A 20,113-nucleotide genomic window follows, 5' to 3' on the forward strand; every position below is an offset into this window, starting at 1 on the left:
TGTAACTTCAGAACGGGTATTTTGAACAGCTGACATTTTTCTGAAAAGATTCTGTAATAATTCTGTTTTTAGACAAGATTTTTATGATAAGCCACTTTTAGCCACTATTTCACAGGTGGCAGGGCACTGCTGCTTGCTGCAAAGATTTAAGCATCGTGAACAGGTGTAACACACCATGTCCTACCTGCTCCAGATAGCCCCCCTCCACCACGATGGGACCGGTCTGTCTGGAACTTGTGACACTCACCCACCCTTCTGTCCTCTGAAGGTGCCCAGTTTTCAAGAGGCCTGTCCGTCCATGACATGTCACCAGGCTGAACACAGAGACTGACAAGCAAAGTGTGGCCTGCATCCTGGCTTTGCTACAGCTCCATCAGTAACTTCTCTGCCTCAGTTTTCCACCTGTCAAACACTTAATGACCATAGTACCTATGGGTCTGTTGCTGTGAGGATTAAATGAGATAATGAATATCAAATGTTTAGAAAGTGCCTAATACACAGCTGGCCCCTAATAAATGCTAGCTGATATTATTATTGTTTAACACTACAGAGACATGCACACATAGAAATATGGTAAGTTAGATTTGAAACTAAAGGCAGGATTATTAAAGACAAACAATTGATGTTTTAAAATCTGAATTACACGGTTTGTATTCTAAAACAAACACACACACACACAGAAATCTGTACCAATTAAACACAATAAAGTTGAAAAGGGATATAAATTACAGTTTTTTTTAACAGACAATAGTAAAATACTACAGTCAGCTCACTATACACACAAATCATGAACAGCAGCTTTTCATTAAGGTTTCCAATATCTTACTCATTTACCAACTCGAAGAACTTAAAAGAAAAAAGGTACAGCAGGCTGTGTACGCATTCTCTCTCTCTTGCTCTCACAACACATTTATAGCTGTACATCCAGACCGATTACACAGGCATCTACAGAACAGGGATAGAGAGGACTTTTGTAAAAATCTCCATACACATAATCCTTCAATGTCTCCATTCGTAGGAGAATTTTACAAATGAAGACATGACAGCAGGGCCATCTGTACTCGATCATCTCCTGCACACATGGTAAAGTGGGAACTGCTGCACTTCATAGCTCAGTCTATCTCCTCAGCATGTCCCAGAATCAAGCAAAATAACAACAGCAAAACCACACCACAGTGAAACCTACCAATCCAAAACAAAACCACACACACACAAACACACACAAATCAACACCTCCCACCCCACCCACCCCACCCCAACTCCTGGCTGTCCTTGTGTTTTCTTACAGTAATACTGCTGTTTTCATTCCACCTGCCCAGCTGGGCTGAGCCATGGTCCAGGCAACTATGGAGTCAGAGCCCCAGTCATTGTCAACAGTTATAATACAATGTCAAGTCAGCAGGTGGTGGGGCAGGTGGAAGACCAAAGAATATAGCTGTGAGATTTCTCAGTGTGCTTATGAAACAAAGGACAGAGAACGGCAGCACGTGGCTTGGTAGCCAAGGGAATTATGGCACCAAACTTGCAGTCAAACATACGTGTTCATACAAAAGAGTGGACAGCAAAAATGTTGTCTTATGTAAGTTCTTTGGTTATAAAGAACAGCATTCTATAACCTTTTCTGCAAAGAGGGATTTGCAAGCTCATTCTTAGGCAATAAAATATTTTTCATCTGCTCACGTTATAAGAGATCGCCCAAGTTGCTTTGTAACAAAGTCCAGTACCTTATGATTTTCTACAAATCACCTTTATCTGCATTTTAGTGTGCAGCCTTGTCTGTCTCCAGACATACTATAGATACACATTTCATATACATAATATATATTATTTATAAAAAACAGATTAGAGCATTGACTCCAGATTCTACAGTAAGAACTGATTAAAATTGTACAAGAATAAAGTCTCTTGGAATCTGCAGAGGTTTCTATACAGTGGAGGTGTGTAGTAAGTGCAAACAAAAATACTGTCACTTAGTTAATCCAGGATTTTCAGTTCTCTTGCTTTCTGGAAAAAGCAGAGGCTGTTGATTCACCCAAGTGACAAAGTGCCGCTTCTCCCGCTGGGGAGGGGAAAGGAGGTGGCCCAGGAAGTGCACGGCGTAGATTCTCCAGCTTCTGGTCTGAGGTCCAGCCAGGCAGCCACATGTTTTAAAGATGGGGCTGGTTCTTGCCCAAGGTAACCAGGTGAACAAAGACGCCAAGCTGTGGCCTGAGGAAGGGGTGCTTGCTGCTCTCACCGTGAGGTCGTGCCTCCCTGGAATGCAGAGGCTGGTGAGTTGATGCTTCTCATCCCCATGTGCCCACCCCACCCACAGCACCCACTCTCAGCCCAGCCCACAACCACCACATGGGGCTCTTCCTAAAGGGACCCACAGGATTGGTTTTATTATGGAATCCAGGGCTGGAATTCACACTGTAGAAGCCCTGAGGTGATGTTTCTAGGAAAAGTAATGACAGTAACACCCAAAGTAAAAGTTAAAAAAAAAAAAATAGTAACTTCTGGATGTGCAGTCTAAGTTATATCAGGGGTTTGAACAAAAGTCAAACTATGGTTCTCAGAAAATTTTTTTTTTGAGACGGAGTCTCGCTCTGTCACCCAGGCTGGAGTGCAGTGGCGCGATCTCAGCTCACTGCAAGCTCCGCCTCCCAGGTTCACGCCATTCTCCTGCTTCAGCCTCCCGAGTAGCTGGGACTACAGGCGCCCGCCACCACGCCCGGCTAATTTTTGCTATTTTTAGTAGAGACGGGGTTTCACTGTGGTCTCGATCTCCCGACCTTGTGATCCGCCCGCCTCAGTCTCCCAAAGTGCTGGGATTACAGGTGTGAGCCACCACACCCGGCCTCAGAAAAAATTTTAAACTGTCAAAACAACTTATTAAAACCAATGTGGTAAAAACATTATAAATCAAAAAAATCTTAAATTTTTGTAGAGATAGGATCTTGCTATGTTGCCCAGGATGGTGTCAAACTCCTGGGCTCATGCAATTCTCCTGCCGTGCACTCCCAGAAGTGTTAGGACTATAGGCATGAGCCACTGTGCGCGGCCTCCAAGAAAAAAATTTTTTTTTTGAGACAGAGTTTCGCTCTTGTTGCCCAGGCTGGAGTGCAATGGCGCGATGTCAGCTCATTGCAATTTCCGCCTCCCGGGTTCAAGAGAGTCTCCTGCCTCAGCCTCCTGAGTAGCTGGGATTATAGGCATGTGCCACCACTTCCGGCTAATTTTGTGTTTTCAGTAGAGACGGGGTTTCTCCATGTTGGTCAGGCTGGTCTCAAACTTGCGACCTCAGGTGATCCACCCGCCTCAGCCTCCCAAAGTGCTGGGATTACAGGCGTGAGCCACTGTGCTAGGCTAAAATCTCTTTAAAGGAGAAAAATCTCTATAATCCCATCATCTTGATAAAACGTTTGTAAATTTCACTTTAAACCATGATCTCTGGGAGGAACGCATTATTCTGGAAACTTTCCAATCCTTATCTTTTCCTGTTGGGTTCTAAAGAATCTAGGCAATGAAAAAAAAAGGGAGTTGTTGCTCCTTCTCCCTCTTCCATGGGCAGTACTTCCCACAGTATGGCCCTCAGATACCCCGTCTCCTATTACTCTATGGGGTGCAAAGGGATGGGGAGGAAGGAAGGGTTTCTGAATACCTTATTTCCCCTATTGCACACTGTATAAAGCAAAATCTTAGGGCTGGAGGGCAGTGACTCCTGGGAATTTGAGTATTTTTTAAATTTTAATTTTTAAAATTATTTAAACAGAGAGAGGATCTCGCTCTGTTGTCCAGACTGGTCTTGAGCTCTTGGGCTCAAGTGATCTTCCCACCTCAGCCTCCAGAATAGCTGGAACTACAGGTGCAAACCACCAAGCCCAGGTGAGTTTGAATTTTTTTTTTTTGGAGACAGAGTCTTGCTCTGTTGTCCAGGCTGGAGTGCAGTGGTGCGATCTTGGCTCACTGCAACCTCCACCTCCAGGGTTCAAGTGATTCTCCTGCCTCAGCTTCCCAAGTAGCTGGGACTACAAGCGTGTGCCACCATGCCCGGCTAATTTTTGTATTTTTAGTAGAGACGGGGTTTCACCATTTAGCCAGGTTGGTCTCGAACTCCTGACCTCTGGCAATCCATCTGTTTCATCCTTCCAAAATGCTGGGATTACAGGCATAAACCACCATGCCCGGCCATGAATATCAATTTTTAAGAGGCCTGCCACACCCTCCTTGCCCCTAGAGTTTGTAGCACCTTTAGGTTTGAAAAGCAAACCTAATCTTTTTTTTTTTTTTGAGATGGAGTCTTGCACTCTCGCCCAGGCTGGAGTGCAGTGGTGCGATCTGGGCTCACTGCAAGCTCCACCTCCCGGGTTCACGCCATTCTCCTGCCTCAGCCTCCCGAGTAGCTGGGACTACAGACCCCTGCCACCATGCCCGGCTAATTTTTTGTATTTGTAGTAGAGATGGGGTTTCATCGTATTAGCCAGGATGGTCTCGATCTCCTGACCTCATGATCCACCCGCCTTGGCCTCTCAAAGTGCTGGGATTACAGGCATGAGCCACGGTGCCCGGCCGAAGCAAACTTAATCTTACACTAAAGAATTAAAGAGTCTTTGACACTGGCCTTCTTGACAAACAAGGGTTGAAAAGCTGATGTATACCAGCCGTGTAGCTTCTGCTTTAGTCCAGGTAAAGAAAGTTGAAGACCTAAACAAATGCATGTATTGCTTGCAAGAACAGTGGTGAGTGACTCTATTATTATTCTTATGTCAGGAAAGGAAGTCTTTTTCTTCTTGTCAGAGATGACTGTTTAGGTTTTGGCAGTTCAGTAATGAGTATGCTGTATAAATGACCATACACTGAAATTTTAAGGGCTGGTATGGAAAGCAGGGGCAAAAGCGTTGGGACAAAAAGCCACATCAATAGAATAACTTGCTCAGCAAAACAAAGGGATAGAGTAGCAGCATGATTATCTTACTTTTACCAAGCCTCTTTCTAGCTCTGTCAGTTCTTTATTTTGCTAAACCATGACTCTCCCATACCTTTTACAGTTGGGGGACCAAACAAATGAATGTGAAGGGGAATCAATGGTGGCACTTCACAGCAGAATGCTCAGAAGCAGAATATCTCTTATTTATGTAATTTGTGATTTTCCTTCGGAATAGTGGCAAAAGCTCATTTTGTTCTCATATGAAAATTAACCAGTATTGGTCAGGCACAGTGGCTCACACCTATAATCCCAGCACTTTGGGAGGCCAAGGCAGATGGATCACCTGAGGTCAGAAGTTTGAGACTAGCCTGGCCAACATGGTGAAAATACAAAAAAATTAGCCAGGTGTGCTGGCACGTGCCTGTAGTCCCAGCTACATAGGAGGCTGAGGCAGGAGGATCACTTGAGCCAGGGAGGTGGAGGTTGCAATGAGCCAAGATCGTGTCACCGCACTGCAGCCTGGGTGACAGAGTGAGAGCGATACTCCATCTCAAAAAAAAAAAAAAAAAAAAAAAGAGAAAATTAACCAATATTATAAACTAACCTGAGTTACTTCCAAAATCCAAACTTCAACTGCTGGTAGAATTTGCCTATACCACCCCAAAGCACTTTTTCACCTACGGGCACCAAATGACTGTCTTTTTCCAGTTCTACGATGTATATGTTTTTCTTTCCACATTTTACCATCTCTGAAATTGGGATGTCTTACAACTGTTGATATGATAAAGTTTACCTGGCAGTATTTTTTCTTAATGATACAAAAAACAATGGATCATATAATCAAAGGAATCACAGATCTGATGAAATATGGTAGATGCTACCAGCATACTTTGGGAAAGCTGGTGACTAAACATCTCAGGGAATGAATATGAGATTGATCCTTATCCATCTTAACACTTAATTCAATACCAACCCATATACCAGGTAAAGAAAATCCACTGGTCCTATAATTTCACAGTTGCATTCTAGTTCCCAAAACAGACTTGCTCTCCGACAGAGAGAGCTGTGCAGGACGTGAGCCTGCTTCTTTGTGGGCTCATCTTTGCTGTCAGAAACATCTGGATGAATCTTTCCTACCAAGTTGTTGTGGTGAAGGGCCTCTGGGGTTGGCATACAGTTAGACATACTCATTGACAGCACATAACCCAAAGGGCTGCCTCTGAAATTATTACCTGGTCATTCTCTAACTTGGAATGCAGCTGGCTGGGGTGGTGTAGCCCATCGGAGACAGTCTTGCTGCCTGTTTTATTTGGTAGGTTCCTCCTACTGGAAAGCTCTCCAGCAGAAGAATCTGTCAAACCATCAAAATCTTTTCCCTCTGACACTCCCATAAATTCTGTGAAAGAATGGTCTTCAAGGATGTTGGTGGTGTGTTCTACCGTCACCTCCCTGGGGCAGAATCCCCTGGCTGGCTGGCTAATTTTGCTGGGGCAGGCATCTAGTTCTGAACATAAGCCAGTCCTGCACAGTGATTTGGAGTTTTTCTCAGGGATGCTCTGGGATGATGGGCTCCCTTTGGCTAAGGCACTGTTTTCCTTGAGTGGCACCATAATTATCTTGTCCTTTACCAAGCCTTTTTCGACTTCTGTCAACTCTTTGTTTGAGGATGGCCTGAAATCATGCACAAGCGATGGTGTGGAGTGCTCGGTGGAGTCTGCATCCTTTGTCTGAATGGCCAGCTGGTCTGAGCTGTCACTAGAAGGGACCACCATGTCAGACAGGGTGGCATTGGAGGCACTGTGGGAAAAGTAGCCACTGGTAATACTGCTGGTGGTAGGGCTACGGGACACTTCTTTCTCCAAGACCCGTGAGTTTGACAGATCTACTTTAGAGGAAAACCATTCCCTGTTCTCCAAGCTGGCATTGTAAACACTGAAGTCAGCAAATTCCACAGGTACATAAGGCTGTGAACTTATTAGCTTCCTATTAATAGCTTCCAGCTCATTTTCTTCCTCCTCAGAGTCCTACAGAAGTGAAGCAAAAGTCAGCCATTAGCTCCTTGTAGCAACTGTACTGTTGAGATAAGTTTTAATACTTGGCTGTTAAAGGCATTCACATTCACGTGGTGTTCAGTGTTTTCTTTTTGTCTTTCCAAATTTGGCCAGCTCTTGTTACCTATTGCAGATATAGGTGTATCAGTATTCTCAGAGACCTGTGAGTATAACCCCCTTATCATCTAATATGAAGGGGATTTAGTTCTTTTAGGCTCACTCAGTGCTAGTTAGAAATCATTCCTTCCCTGGTTTAAGAGAAAGAATGGAACTGAAATGCAGTGGACATTTTATTAGTTATTCAAAATTAGTTTTTAGTTGTGATGTTTTCTCTTTCTCATTAAATGAGCAGAGAAACAGGCAGAAGCAGAGAAGAGCCACTCCATTTGTCTTTAGAATCTTCACCTTGGGAAGCAAAGTGCAGGTGGTTAAGGTAATTTGTAAAAAGTTTCTCAGCTATTTTATGGGGGAAAAGGGAGTAAAACAAAGAACCCAACTGCAAAAGGGCAAAAAACACAATTTCAACACTCATTCTTATATTATGCTAAATATTATAAGGCTATAAAATACTAACAATCTGACAATTACCGTCTTCTAGGATTTTTGAGAAGTATGAGTAGAGGATTTGGCTAGAAGGTGAAAAAGGCATAGTAAAGTTTAAATGAAAATCTCCTTTGTAAACAGTTTTCAAACCCTGTTCATAAAAATTGGTAAATACATGCAAAAGTGGGTGTCACCAATTCCCCAGTTTCTCTTCAAATGAATGATTATTTTATATTTGGTAGAAAAAATGTGGGCATTTTAAGTCGAAATAAAGTAAGTGATAAACTCTCTAGCCATTTCTAATTAATCTCCGAAGCACCTAATGAAATCGCAAATATTGCTTTTGAAATGTGTCTTTCATTCAACAAATACACACTGAACATCCACTACATGGCAGCCATTGTCCTAAGGACTTGGGAATAGCAATGGTGAGCAAAAGAAGCCATGGTCCCTCCCCAGAGAATTACAACTTTGGATCCTTGCTCTTAGAATAATCCTGGACTCTGCATGGATGGATAAAAATTTCATTCACAGGTAAACTTAAGCACCTCAAAAACAGTTAGCTTTCTTTCATTGGTCATCCGGTTTAAAGCATCTGTACAATTATAATTGCTAGGTGCAGGTAAAGACCTGGAACCAAAACATCAACCTTACTCATTACGTTTGCATTTTGTTAATTTACCTATTTTATATTTAAGATTTACTTATTTATTTATTCATTTATTTATTTATTTATTTAGAGACGGAGTTTCACTCTTATTGCCCAGGCTGGAGTGCAATGGTGTGATCTTGGCTCACCGCAACCTCCACCTCCCAGGTTCAAGTGATTCTCCTGCCTCAGCCTCCCAAGTAGCTGTGCACCACCACGCTAGGCTAATTTTGTATTTTTAGTAGAGACGAGGTTTCTCCATGTTGGTCAGGCTGGTCTCGAACTCCCAACCTCAGGTGATCCACCTGCCTCAGCCTCCCAAAGTGCTGGGATTATAAGCATGAGCCACAGTGTCCGGCTAGGATTTATTTATTTTTATTTATTTATTTACAGACAGGGGTCCCGCTCTGTCACTCAGATTAGTGTGCAGTGATGCAACTGTAGCTCACTGCAGCCTCAAACTCCTGGGCTCAAGCAATCCTCCAATCTCTGCCTCCTGAGTAGCTGGGATTACAAGTGTGAGCCATTGTACCTGGCCCATACATTTGCATTTTAATCAAGGTGTGTGGGAGGAGGGCGATATCTTCAAGGCGTGGTAAATATGTGTTCACAAATGAACATAAATTCCATCTGTTTAGATTAGTAGTAATATTTTCTTTTGCATCTCAAGATTCTACATACCTCAAAAAAAGTTTAATACTCTTTTAAATGCTTCTCAGCTTTTAAAATAATTTAGTTTTTATAACTTAGTTGTAAAAAAGTGACTGAAAATAAATGTGTAAAGGAATTGGCGATCTTAATTCCTTAGCTGTTAATCAAAGGTGAATATCAAATATCAGTGATAAAGTTCTTGAAACTGGCAAAACAAAATTTTTGGCAACACTAATCTCTTCCCATCTTATCTTTATCTGCATTCTAAATTAAGTAGTATTATCAAAAAAGTGGGGTGGAAAATTCTTTCCTAGGGTTGGGGAGAATGTTGGTGAAGGAACAAAGATTAAACAGAATTGTCTGAACCAGTAGCCTTTGCCTATATTTTCTAGATTCTCCTGCCTCAGCCTCCCGAGTAGCTGGGATTACAGGCGCCTGCCACCACGCCTAGCTAAGTTTTGTATTTTTAGTAGAGGCGACTTTCACCATGTTGGCCAGGCTGGTCTCAAACTCCTGACCTCAGGCGATCTGCCCGCCTTGGCCTTCCAAAGTGCGGGGATTACAGGTGTGAGCCACTGCACCTGGCACAAAATTAAATTTCAAGTGTTTGTATCTCTTCTATTTCCTTTTGATTTTTTTTTTTGAGACGGAGTCTTGCTCTGTCGCCGGGGCTGGAGTGCAGTGGCCGGATCTCAGCTCACTGCAAACTCCGCCTCCCGGGTTCACGCCATTCTCCTGCCTCAGCCTCCCGAGTAGCTGGGACTACAGACGCCCGCCACCTCGCCCGGCTAGTTTTTTTTTGTATTTTTTAGTAGAGACGGGGTTTCACAGTGTTCGCCAGGATGGTCTCGATCTCCTGACCTCGTGATCCGCCCGTCTCGGCCTCCCAAAGTGCTGGGATTACAGGCTTGAGCCACCGCGCCCGGCTCCTTTTGATTTAAGCTGGCAAAGAAACACAATTCTCCAAGTCCAAGCATACCTGATGCAATTAATTACTAAATTACTATTTACTATAATTAATTACTAAAAAGTTATTTACTGCAAGGAAAATCAAATTTAAAAATGAGAATTAGTAATCTGGAGTCCTTTATACGCTTGAAGTTATTTCTTCTTGAGACCAAGGAAAGGCCTGTTATCCTAAAATACAATTTTGCTGAATGAAATATGTAATCATGAATTTGAGTGGAAATAGTTGTACATTTATCAAAGATAATAAATTATTCCTAAAGGATTAGAATGACATTAATAAAACTAAGAATCTACAAAGCCCCAAGAGATAAAGTTCAAATAGGGAGCAGTTCACAGTGGGGAAAATAACCCAAAAGCCCAAAGGGAAAGACTACAACAGTAGGGACAGCTTATTCCAGAAAAAGGAAAACTTAGTAGAGATTAAACATTTTCCAATACTTAAAAGGAGATTGAAAGAGTTATTGCCAATTAAGGGAGGATTTAATTGGCTTGAACTTGTATTTTGAGGGAGTTTGGTTTAGACTTTTTATACCAGAAACATCATTTCTCATTATATATTAAAAGAAGAATAAACTAAGCACCTTCCTACAATGTCTTAAGGACAAAGATAATTAAAAGCCTATCTAAAGTGGTACATGGAGTCAAGTTCTCAAGCTTCTCTATATCTACAGTCTTCATTTCAGTTTTGCAATTTAACTTATGCAGCTGATGTTTACCTATAGAGAAAACACCTTGATTTTAAAAAGGGATTGAAATCCACATTAAAGCAGTGACTCTTTGTAAGGAGTTTCCTTGATTAATGCAATTTCCACTCCTATTACAATCATGTCGTGTTGTTCACCAGAGGTCTCTGTTTGCAGAACTGTACCAGCCAAGGGCTCCAGTACTTCTGTCCATGGTACTGAGGAGCGAGCCCTTTGAAGAGCAGCTGCAGGGCATACTGGAACTGCACTATTTTTGGAAGCACCTGGAGTCACTGGCATCCCCTCAATTATGCTGAGGAATGGGGCTCTTTGGTCTTATGCTCTCATAAACTGTGAGACCTCAAGGAAGTTGCTGAACAATTATAACCCTTTGTTTCTTCTTCTGTAAACGAGAGGAATAAACCACATGCTATCTATGCAAGACCTAATAGAAGGGTCGTGTGGATACTGGGAAAAAAATCACTGACTTTCTGCTATTTTCTATGCTTTATGACTTAAAAAGACTCCAAAAGCATATTGTTGCTTCTGTCTTAATCATAAGAGACATGAAGTACATCTAAGTTACTATGGTAATTAGGTGGGTTAAACAATAACAGGAACAATGCCTTGATACTGTCCTTCTCAAGAATGATTTCAAACTCTCTTTATCAGTCTGAACTGAGTCACTCTGACTGTGCAAGAGTGGAAGAGGAAAGAACGTGAATTAGTCACAAAGGAAGAAAACAGTTTATATCCATTTATAAGAGAAAAAAAAAAATTAAAGTTTCCCAAAGAGAAACAAGAACCTCAGGTCAAACGAACAATGCACTGAAACTCTACCAAAACACCCTGAAAAACTGCTATCTGGAATGAGTTCAAGAGCCCAAATGCCTCTTGGGTGCAGGGTGCTCAGCAAGCCAGTTTCCTATGGAGAGTCGAGACAGCTTTTTCAAGTAAGTCTCCAGCAAGAACAATAACACCATCAAATCCTCCCTACTGTACTCCACAGTGCATTCAGTCACAGAGTCTAACTGCTGCTCGAGACTTCCTGGGTCAAGGGAATCTGGTTTCATCCTTCCCTCTGCTAGCTGAAAGCCCCAAGATGGGTTTTATTTTAAAATATCAAAGGGAAATTGAAGAAAACATGAACCTAGCTCTGTGAACTGTGAAACTATCTGCTGAACAGTCCAGAAGGGTCATCCAGCAGTCTCTTGATGGTGTTGTACCAAAATGTATTGTTGCAATAGGTTTAAATGGAGTGGCTATGCACCACAGGGGTAAGTGGCATGCCAATAACCAGATCCAATCAGACACAGAGCCAGAGAATTGGCAGGGGAACAAACTAGTCATTTGGCCTTTTTAGCCCACACTGCAGCCCTTATTAATTGAGCAGGGGGTGGTCAGGTAAGTGAGGGAACAGCTCAGTAAGATTTGGAGAGATGAAGGAGCAGCTATTAATGTGCGGACTCTTCTCCATGAAGAACTAGGATGGGGCACTGGGATAGAGGGACAGGGAGAAACCAAAGGCAGAGGAGGGGAAGAGAGATGAAGAAATGGAGGGAAAATGGTGCTTTTCTTCTTTCTTCACGTTAGGAATGAGAAGGTTGTTTCCGAAGATCCACCCGCACCCCAAGCATGCAGGTGGGTGGCCAACTGCACATTCGGATTCAGCGGCAGTTAGTTAGTTCTCACACAGTGTGCGTTAGGAACTGTTAAAGGATCTCACATTAATGAGCCTTGGGAATGGGTGTGACAGGGTGTCACTGGGAAATGAGACTCTCTACACTCTTCCCAATAGAGATGATCAGATGCGACATAAACATCAAGCAGTCTCCTGTCTCCCTGAGGTGGTTTTACTTTTTCAAAGCCTAGGAAGCCACAGGAGGGTGAAAGCTGAGACAAAAAAATTAGAGAATTCTTTCCAAGCTTGAGAATAAACAGGTTTTTTTTAAAAAATAAATTGAGGTATAATTTATAATCTAAGGTGTCTGGTATGCAGTGTTTTTAAAACTACATCTCAAATTTATAATTTTAAAACCAAGTGCTAACGAATGAGGTTTTGCAGGTAGAGTTTCAACCTATCTGTGACAAAATATACATAAGCCATCCTGAATGCAATGCTGGCACCAAGGTATTGGAATATATTTTGCCAGCTAATTAGCAGAGGCTACCCTAGACAGTGAGATGATGAAGGGTGATTATGATAGACTTTAGTGCAGCTCTAACTACAGAATTATCTTGGCAACAGCATCAGGCAACATAAAAAAGCTTCCAAACATATCCACAGCTAAATGCATGATTACTTACTCCCAGTAAGTGCAATTCCTCTAGGTAGATTAACTTCAGAATCTGGGCAATATGTATAGGCACATTAGAAAGATTTCGGTATTAGTTAAAGAGATCTCTTTGTTACACTTTTTATAAAGAGCAGAAGCAATAAAAGTGCCTTTCTCCCTTTTTCTAAACAAACTTAAGCAAAAAATAAATAAATAAAATAAAATTGTAGGTCATGGCCACATCCATGCAAAATATCCTTACCAATGGTCACATTTTTATTTTCTTTAAGACAAAGACCTTTTTATTTTCTTTAAGACAAAGACCTTTTATTTTCTTTAAGACAAAGACTTAATTTTTTCTAGCACTTGGATGATTGTCTGTGAAAGGGCCTTAAACCCACCACCAGGCAATATGACAGAAATGGTTCTGGAACTTACAATCTTCTTCTCACGTTTGCTATTGTGTTCTACTGGCATGCTGCTGCCATTGCTTCCTGAGGGTACAATGCAGCCAGGGTTATGTGCCTGAGGTGGAGGCATGCTCTGCAAAGGTTAAGACACACAGATGCATCACACACAAAGACGACAACGGCCAAAATACATATTAAGTACATGCAAGTTAGAAAAGCAGTGCTAACACTCTTATTACATGTGAGTAATGCAGCAGCCAATTCTGCAGGCCAGAGTTAAACTACTGGAGAAATACGACAGGAATAAACAGATTCTGTGGCAAAAAGCATAATTAGTCTTATTTAAAAAAACAGCCTTTTGACCAGGTACAATGGCTCACGCCTGTAATCCCAGTGCCTTGGGAGACTGGGGCAAAAGGATCACTTGAGGCCAGGAGTTTAAGACCAGCCTGGGCAACATAGCAAGACCCTATCTCTATAAAAAACAAAATTAGAAATCCCAAAAAGACAAAAAAGAAAAATACTTTTAAAAAAGGCCTTTAATCTTTTCAAAACACCTAGAAAACATCTTTCTCACTTGAAACATAAAAAAATACTTTGAAAAGGCATAAACACAAAAAAATAAAACCATAGCAGCAACAACAAACAAGAGATTCTACCACGACTCTGCATGCTTGAGAAAGAGGAATTCCAGAACGGGATCCATGGAGTGATGACCATGCATGTCTACATGCAGCACTCAGCTTGCTAATGCACATTGCTGCTTCACAGGCGACACAACTCTGCTCTATTCTGCATAGTACAGACAAGTCAAGCATTTACCTCCTGGCTTAGAAGAGGCCGTGCTTCAAGGGCTATCCTCTTCTTATGCTCCTCTTTTACAGGCATCAGGGGCTTGAAAAACTTTGGCGGCTGAGGAGAGAATGCTTTAAAAGGGCTGACGGTTAAGGCATGAGGAGTCTCTGATGTACAACCTGGGGAAGATGAGAAGTTATGAGGTTACAGATACTGAACACTTTAAGCAAAACATAGGAAATGAGGCAATGACCCAGCCATGGGAATATTTAGGAGAACAATGAAATTCATAGGCTAATATTCGGCTAAACATTAAAACAGATGTACGCCCACCCTGTGCAACATAGGGAGACCAGTCCGTAAAAAAATAAATAAACAGCCAGGCATGGTGGCGTGCAACTGTTGGACTTGCTACTCAGGAGCCTGAGGCGAGAAGATCGCTTGAGCCCCAGGGGTTGAGGCTGCAGTGAGTTATAGCGGTGCCACTGCACTCCAGCCTGGGCAAGAGGAGAGAGACCCTGTCTAAAAACAAAAACAAAAAACAAACAAAAAACCCCAAAAAACCATGGAACAGATGTAGGCAAGAATAGAGATAAATCTGTGAAGTTACAAAGAGTTACTAAAGTGCTAGTGTGTGTGAACAACGTGAGATACCAAATCACTCCACTCTTTTCAAGATCCAGCTTAAGCACCACTAACCAGACCAATTTTGGCTCATGCTGATTTTCCATTTCTCTGAATTCTCACAGCCCTTACTATCTGCATGTTCATTTTGGCACCTTATCATTTAACATCTTATTTTCTGTGTATCTTATTTCCATAATTATATTTTAAGACAGAAAGTTGAGGCTCAATAAGTACTCAATGAATTAATACTGTGTAAATTTTCTTGCGAGCCTCTTTTTTTCCCCCCTCAGGCCACCCTGCTCTATATGACTAAGAGAGGATAATTCTTTCTTGCTTGTATCATTTTTTACCTCTTTGGCCTCTTTCCTCCCTTTCCAATTTGCTAGTATAATGGCGAATATACCTTATATTTTACCTACTAATATAAGGTATAAGGTAACAGAACTGATATATATGGCCAAAGAATACTGTTCCCATTAAGGCATTGGTAGACTACATAATTTAGGTAATAATGTTACCATGAATTAAACTCATTTTGGGTATCATTTTTGAAAACTGCTTTATGAATCAAAGTCATGTTCTTTTAAAAATTCCTTTCAGTACACAAACATGACAGAGCTGGATATTCTTCTGGTAGAAAATAATAGGATTTGTGTGTGTCTCACAACTGGACTTCAGAGTCAGGAAATGATATACGAAAAATGATTTGAAAGTTCTAAAGTGATATACAAAAAGGCTATTTGAGTGATATGTTGGACACAAAACAAAAATAAATAAGTGAACATGATATGTTCCATTCAATAAGACAGTTTTGAATCATTTAGTTAACTAGAATATCAGCTTCATATCTTATTATATGCCATTAATGAAAGACATTTTTTCATGCTTTTTCTAAGTAATTACAAAGAAATATCACTACAAAATAATCTCACCACTGCCTTCTTTATTCCTTCGAGGAGAATCCCTGGGTAAAGTTCCATAACATGCTACATCTTGGTAACTGGAGCTGTAGTCAGACATGTCCAACTGGTTCTCTGGCCAACCCTACAAGGTAAAAATACGAGTTAACTGTAATTGAGTCACTCTAAAATGAGAAACAAAGCCCAGGGTGGAGTTTCTTCTATTTTTTTAAAGGGCAGTATATGCTCTTATTTTTATTATGAAATATGTCAAATATACAGAAAAGGGCTGAATATTGTAAAAAATACTGTCATACCCAAGGTATACCCAGAGTGAATAAATGTTAACATTTTATTATATTTGCTCAAAGGTTTAAGAAAATTATTACAAATGTAGTGTAATCTTTGGTTCCATTCATCTTCCTTCCTCCCCAAAGGTAGTCACTTTGAGCAATGTGGCATATATCCAGAGTGACTTGGTAATTCAATGACCAAATTGAAACACTCTCAGAGGACAACTGTTCCATTAGTAATTCTGCCTAGGTAGCAGGCACAGCTGGGACTGTCCAAGGCAAATTTGGCAGTGTGGTTACTCTACCTATATTTGAGATTTAGACGTTTCAAATAGGCATAAGGTATTGATATACAAAACAGAGAAAACTCTGGCATATCATACGAGCTTACCTAATCTTATTTCAACTTCTCAGAAGTTGATTGCCTCTGAGGACTAGATTTTAAACTTCTTAAGGACATAAATCTGTGCTTATACCTTTTGGATCTAGTCTCTGGCACAGTAACTCATATATAATATGCATTCAAGAAATATTTGTTGAATAAGATAATGTTGCAATCTGTCCTTAATTGTAAATCTCGTTTTACCCATTTGAAATAATTTTGATTATGCTATGGTGGATGTAACACCTTCTCCAATCATTTAGAGTTAAATCCATAAACACACAGATATTTATTCAATTATGTGTGGCATTGTCCTGGTATGTAACCTATCATGGTAAGTAACAATGTAATACTGAAAGTGCACAGCAATTAGCTGGGCATGGTGGCTCACGCCTGTAATCCCAACACTTTGGGAGGCCAAGGCACATCAATCACCTGAGGTCAGAAGTTCGAGACCAGCCTGGCCAACATGGCAAAACCCCGTCTCTACTAAAAACACAAAATTAGCCAGGTGTGGTGGCAAACCACTATAATCCCAGCTACTTGGGAGGCTGAGGCAGGAGAACCACTTGAACCAGGGAGGTGGAGGTTACAGTGAGCCAAAATCGTGCCACTGCACTCCAGCCTAGGCAACAAGAGCGAACTCTGCCTCAAAAAAAAGAAAAAAAAAAGTGCACAGCAATTATCACATCAAGTATTTTTTTTTTTTTTTTTTTTTGAGATGGAGTCTCGCTCTGTCACCCAGGCTGGAGTGCTGTGGCCGGATCTCAGCTCACTGCAAGCTCTGCCTCCCGGCTTCACGCCATTCTCCTGCCTCAGCCTCCCGAGTAGCTGGGACTACAGGCGCCGCCACCTCACCCGGCTAGTTTTTTGTAGTTTTTTTAGTAGAGACGGGGTTTCACCGTGTTAGGCAGGATGGTCTCGATCTCCTGATCTCGTGATCTGCCCGTCTCGGCCTCCCAAAGTGCTGGGATTACAGGCTTGAGCCACCGCGCCCGGCCACACATCAAGTATTTGAACCTGGAAATGGAGTTGTGGAGAGAGTTATTTGCTTACAATTAAGATGGGAAGCCCAGAGATTTTTCTTTTTCTTTCTTGTTTCTTTTTTAAAATGACAGGATCAACCACGTAAGGCCCAGAGATTTTAAACACACCAAGATCCCACAACTTTCCAGACTGAGATTCTGCTGAAAACCCAGCCATGCCCATAGGTGCATACCTTATCATCTTCATCAAAGCCAGAAAGGTCTGGTCGGCTGGAAGAGACCTATAAGAGAAGAATGCTTTTAGCAATGTGGTTTATATATTTAATATGTATTTTTTTTATATAAAGAAAAAGAATGTCACAGTTGAAGCCTGTAGTCTTCATTCTTTCCCTCTCTTTCTTCCCTCTCCAGGAGTAGTGACTACTCTCAATTTGGGGTTTATTTTTCCCATACAAGTTTTATATAATTGTATGTGTATATACTCATAACCAATAGTTAATATTATTTTGCATATTTTATACTTCACATAAGTGGTATCTTACTATATACAGTCTTATTCAATAGTCTAGACAAGTATTGATATGTGTACTATTTTTAGTATCATTTAGTTCTAAATACAACCTATATTTATGAGAATCTCTAGAGTATATATCTAAGGGATGAAATCTTGGGGTTGTACATAAAGTATGAGTATATTTTGACTGATTTTCCATACAGGTTTTAGAATCAGCTTATCAAATCTTACAAAAAATTCTGTTGAGAATGATTAGCTTAAGGACACGCCAATTTTTTGATACTGGGAATTCTTATCAATGAGCATAGTCATAGTCACTATTTTAGTATAGTCCTTGTTTTTGGTGACAGCTGTATTCAGGTTTTCTATTTATTCTTGATTCAGTTTTTACAGGACATTCTACTTTATTTAATTTTTTATATTTATTGGCATAACATTAGGTTATGAGGTCTTGCTGTGTTGCCCAGGCTGGTCTCAAATTCCTGGCCTCAAGCAATCCTCTCACCTTGGCTTCCCAAAGAAATCTAAAGTCTTGATCAGATTGAGGTTGAAAAAATCTTGTTTTTTTAGATTACTTCATAAGCAGTTTTTCTTTATTTTTTTTTTGAGACAGAGTTTCGCTCTTGTTACCCAGGCTGGAGTGCAATGACGCAATCTCGGTTCACCGCAACCTCCGCCTCCCAGGTTCAAGTGATTCTCCTGCCTCAGCCTCCTGAGTAGCTGGAATTACAGGCAGGTGCCACCATGCCCGGCTAATTTTGTATTTTTAGTAGGGATGGGGTTTCTCCATGTTGGTCAGGCTGGTCTTGAACTCCCGACCTCAGGTGATCTGCCCATCTCAGCCTCCTGAAGTGCTGGGATTACAAGCGTGAGCCACCGCACCTGGTCTTCTTTATTTTTTAAGCTAGATGTTTACCTAATTCTTTTTTACTCTATTTTTTAAATATAAGAGCTATAAATTTCCTAATAGTAGCCCCCATTCTCTCATTTTTTTTCTACTGTCTAGTATTCTGCTTTATACAGAATTATAGGGAATTTAGGGCTAATAATGTCTAACTAAGTACCACTTTAACTGCATCTCACAAACATTGATCTATGTACCATTTTTATTCTCATTTAGTTGTAAATACATCCTAATTTCCATCATAATTTCTTCTTTGAGAGATGAGTTCATGAAAAGCGTTTTTCAATTTACAACTACATGAGTCTCTCTTATCTATTTCTAATAAACGCATTGTGGTCAGAAGAAGTAATCTGTGTGATAAAGATTACTGGGATTTGCTCTGTAGCCCACTGGAGGACAATTTTTGTAAGTGGTCATCATGTTTTAAATAACTTTCTGGCAATTCTGGAGAAGAGGAAGGCAAATAAGCCTGTGGTTTTCCTTGGAAAGACCTGCTTCTGGGAAGCGGCTGCTTTGAAGTGGTCCATGCACTAATCTGTCTCTGTGACAGTGTCCCCCCTGCTATAGTTTCTGTCAGTTGGATTTTCTAGATGAACTGGTTGAGAAAAATAATCAAAATGGTCAAAGGAACAACTAGGCACTCCAAGAGTGCCTACAAGTGCCTACATGCAACTGACCCTGGCGCAGCCAGCATCCAGGGACTCAGCTGCCAGGATTCATAGCTGACTCCACCATCTCTAACCAACTAAACTCAATTTATATCTTAAGGAACTTCTTTCAAGGAGATAACTTGCTGAACAGGAATTCACAAGATTAAACAAATGGCTCAGTCTTAGACAACTGTAATCCCTGGTGTGTGTCCCTGGTACAGAGAAGCAGGCTACACTTCGGGCCATAAGCTCTATTGCCACTGTCTGAACCCCACCTTCCCCCACCCCAGAGCCTGAGATATGTCACATAGGAGCAGATCCTTGGCAGGATGCACTTACATTATGAACATTTGGTGTACTGAGGCTCCTCCGAATGTGCCGGGCTTTGGTGGAAAGTGCTTCTTTGACTGTGACGGCCTGTAAACAAATAATTTGAAAATAACATTTTTTTTTTTTCTTCCAGAGATGGAGTCTCACTCTGTTGCCCAGGCTGGAGTGCAGTGACGCAGTCTCAGCTCACTGAAACCTCCGCCTCCCAGGTTGGAGCAATTGTCCTGCCTCAGCCTCCCGAGTAGCTGGGACTACAGGCGCACACCACCACATTCGGCTAATTTTTTTCTTTTTGGTATTTTAGTAGAGACGAGGTTTCACTGTGTTGCCCAGGCTGGTCTCGAACTCCTGAGCTCAGGCAATCTGCCTGCATCGGCCTCCCAAAGTGTTAGTATTACAGGCGTGAGCCACCGCACCCGGTCATTACTTTATGCTTTATTCTAATTATAAAAGTAACATGTTTATTTATAGATTTAAATATAGACTACATCAGTTCTACATACACACACATTTATAAAACTGAAATATTATTTTACCCATTTATTATTACTTGCTTAGCAATTTATCAAAAACTTTTTTTTTTGAGATAGAG

The 20,113-nt window shown here is 41.1% G+C and overlaps 1 protein-coding gene across 11 annotated transcripts in view; it reads right to left on the minus strand.

Moving 5' to 3' along the window:
• Positions 1-563: 563 nt before the first annotated feature.
• The window catches only part of KIF13A (kinesin family member 13A), a 238,007-nt gene continuing 218,457 nt past the window's right edge, over positions 564-20,113 (minus strand). For 4 of the 11 annotated variants that reach the window (XM_033216327.1, XM_033216325.1, XM_033216330.1 and 1 more), the window contains 6 exons: positions 19,531-19,608; positions 17,357-17,404; positions 15,496-15,607; positions 13,964-14,115; positions 13,170-13,274; positions 5,682-6,933 (listed from right to left, as the gene is read on the minus strand). In XM_033216327.1, the coding sequence (XP_033072218.1) occupies positions 6,097-6,933; positions 13,170-13,274; positions 13,964-14,115; positions 15,496-15,607; positions 17,357-17,404; positions 19,531-19,608 (1,332 nt within the window). In that variant the 3' untranslated portion in view covers positions 5,682-6,096. Of the gene's footprint in view, positions 2,254-5,681; positions 6,934-13,169; positions 13,275-13,963; positions 14,116-15,495; positions 15,608-17,356; positions 17,405-19,530; positions 19,609-20,113 lie in introns of those variants that run through there. The other 7 variants (XM_033216329.1, XM_033216332.1, XM_033216336.1 and 4 more) reach the window with 3 other exon arrangements.

The sequence above is a fragment of the Trachypithecus francoisi genome, unplaced genomic scaffold (assembly GCF_009764315.1).
Source record: "Trachypithecus francoisi isolate TF-2019V2 unplaced genomic scaffold, Tfra_2.0 Lachesis_group10, whole genome shotgun sequence".
Taxonomy (NCBI): Eukaryota; Metazoa; Chordata; class Mammalia; order Primates; family Cercopithecidae; genus Trachypithecus; species Trachypithecus francoisi.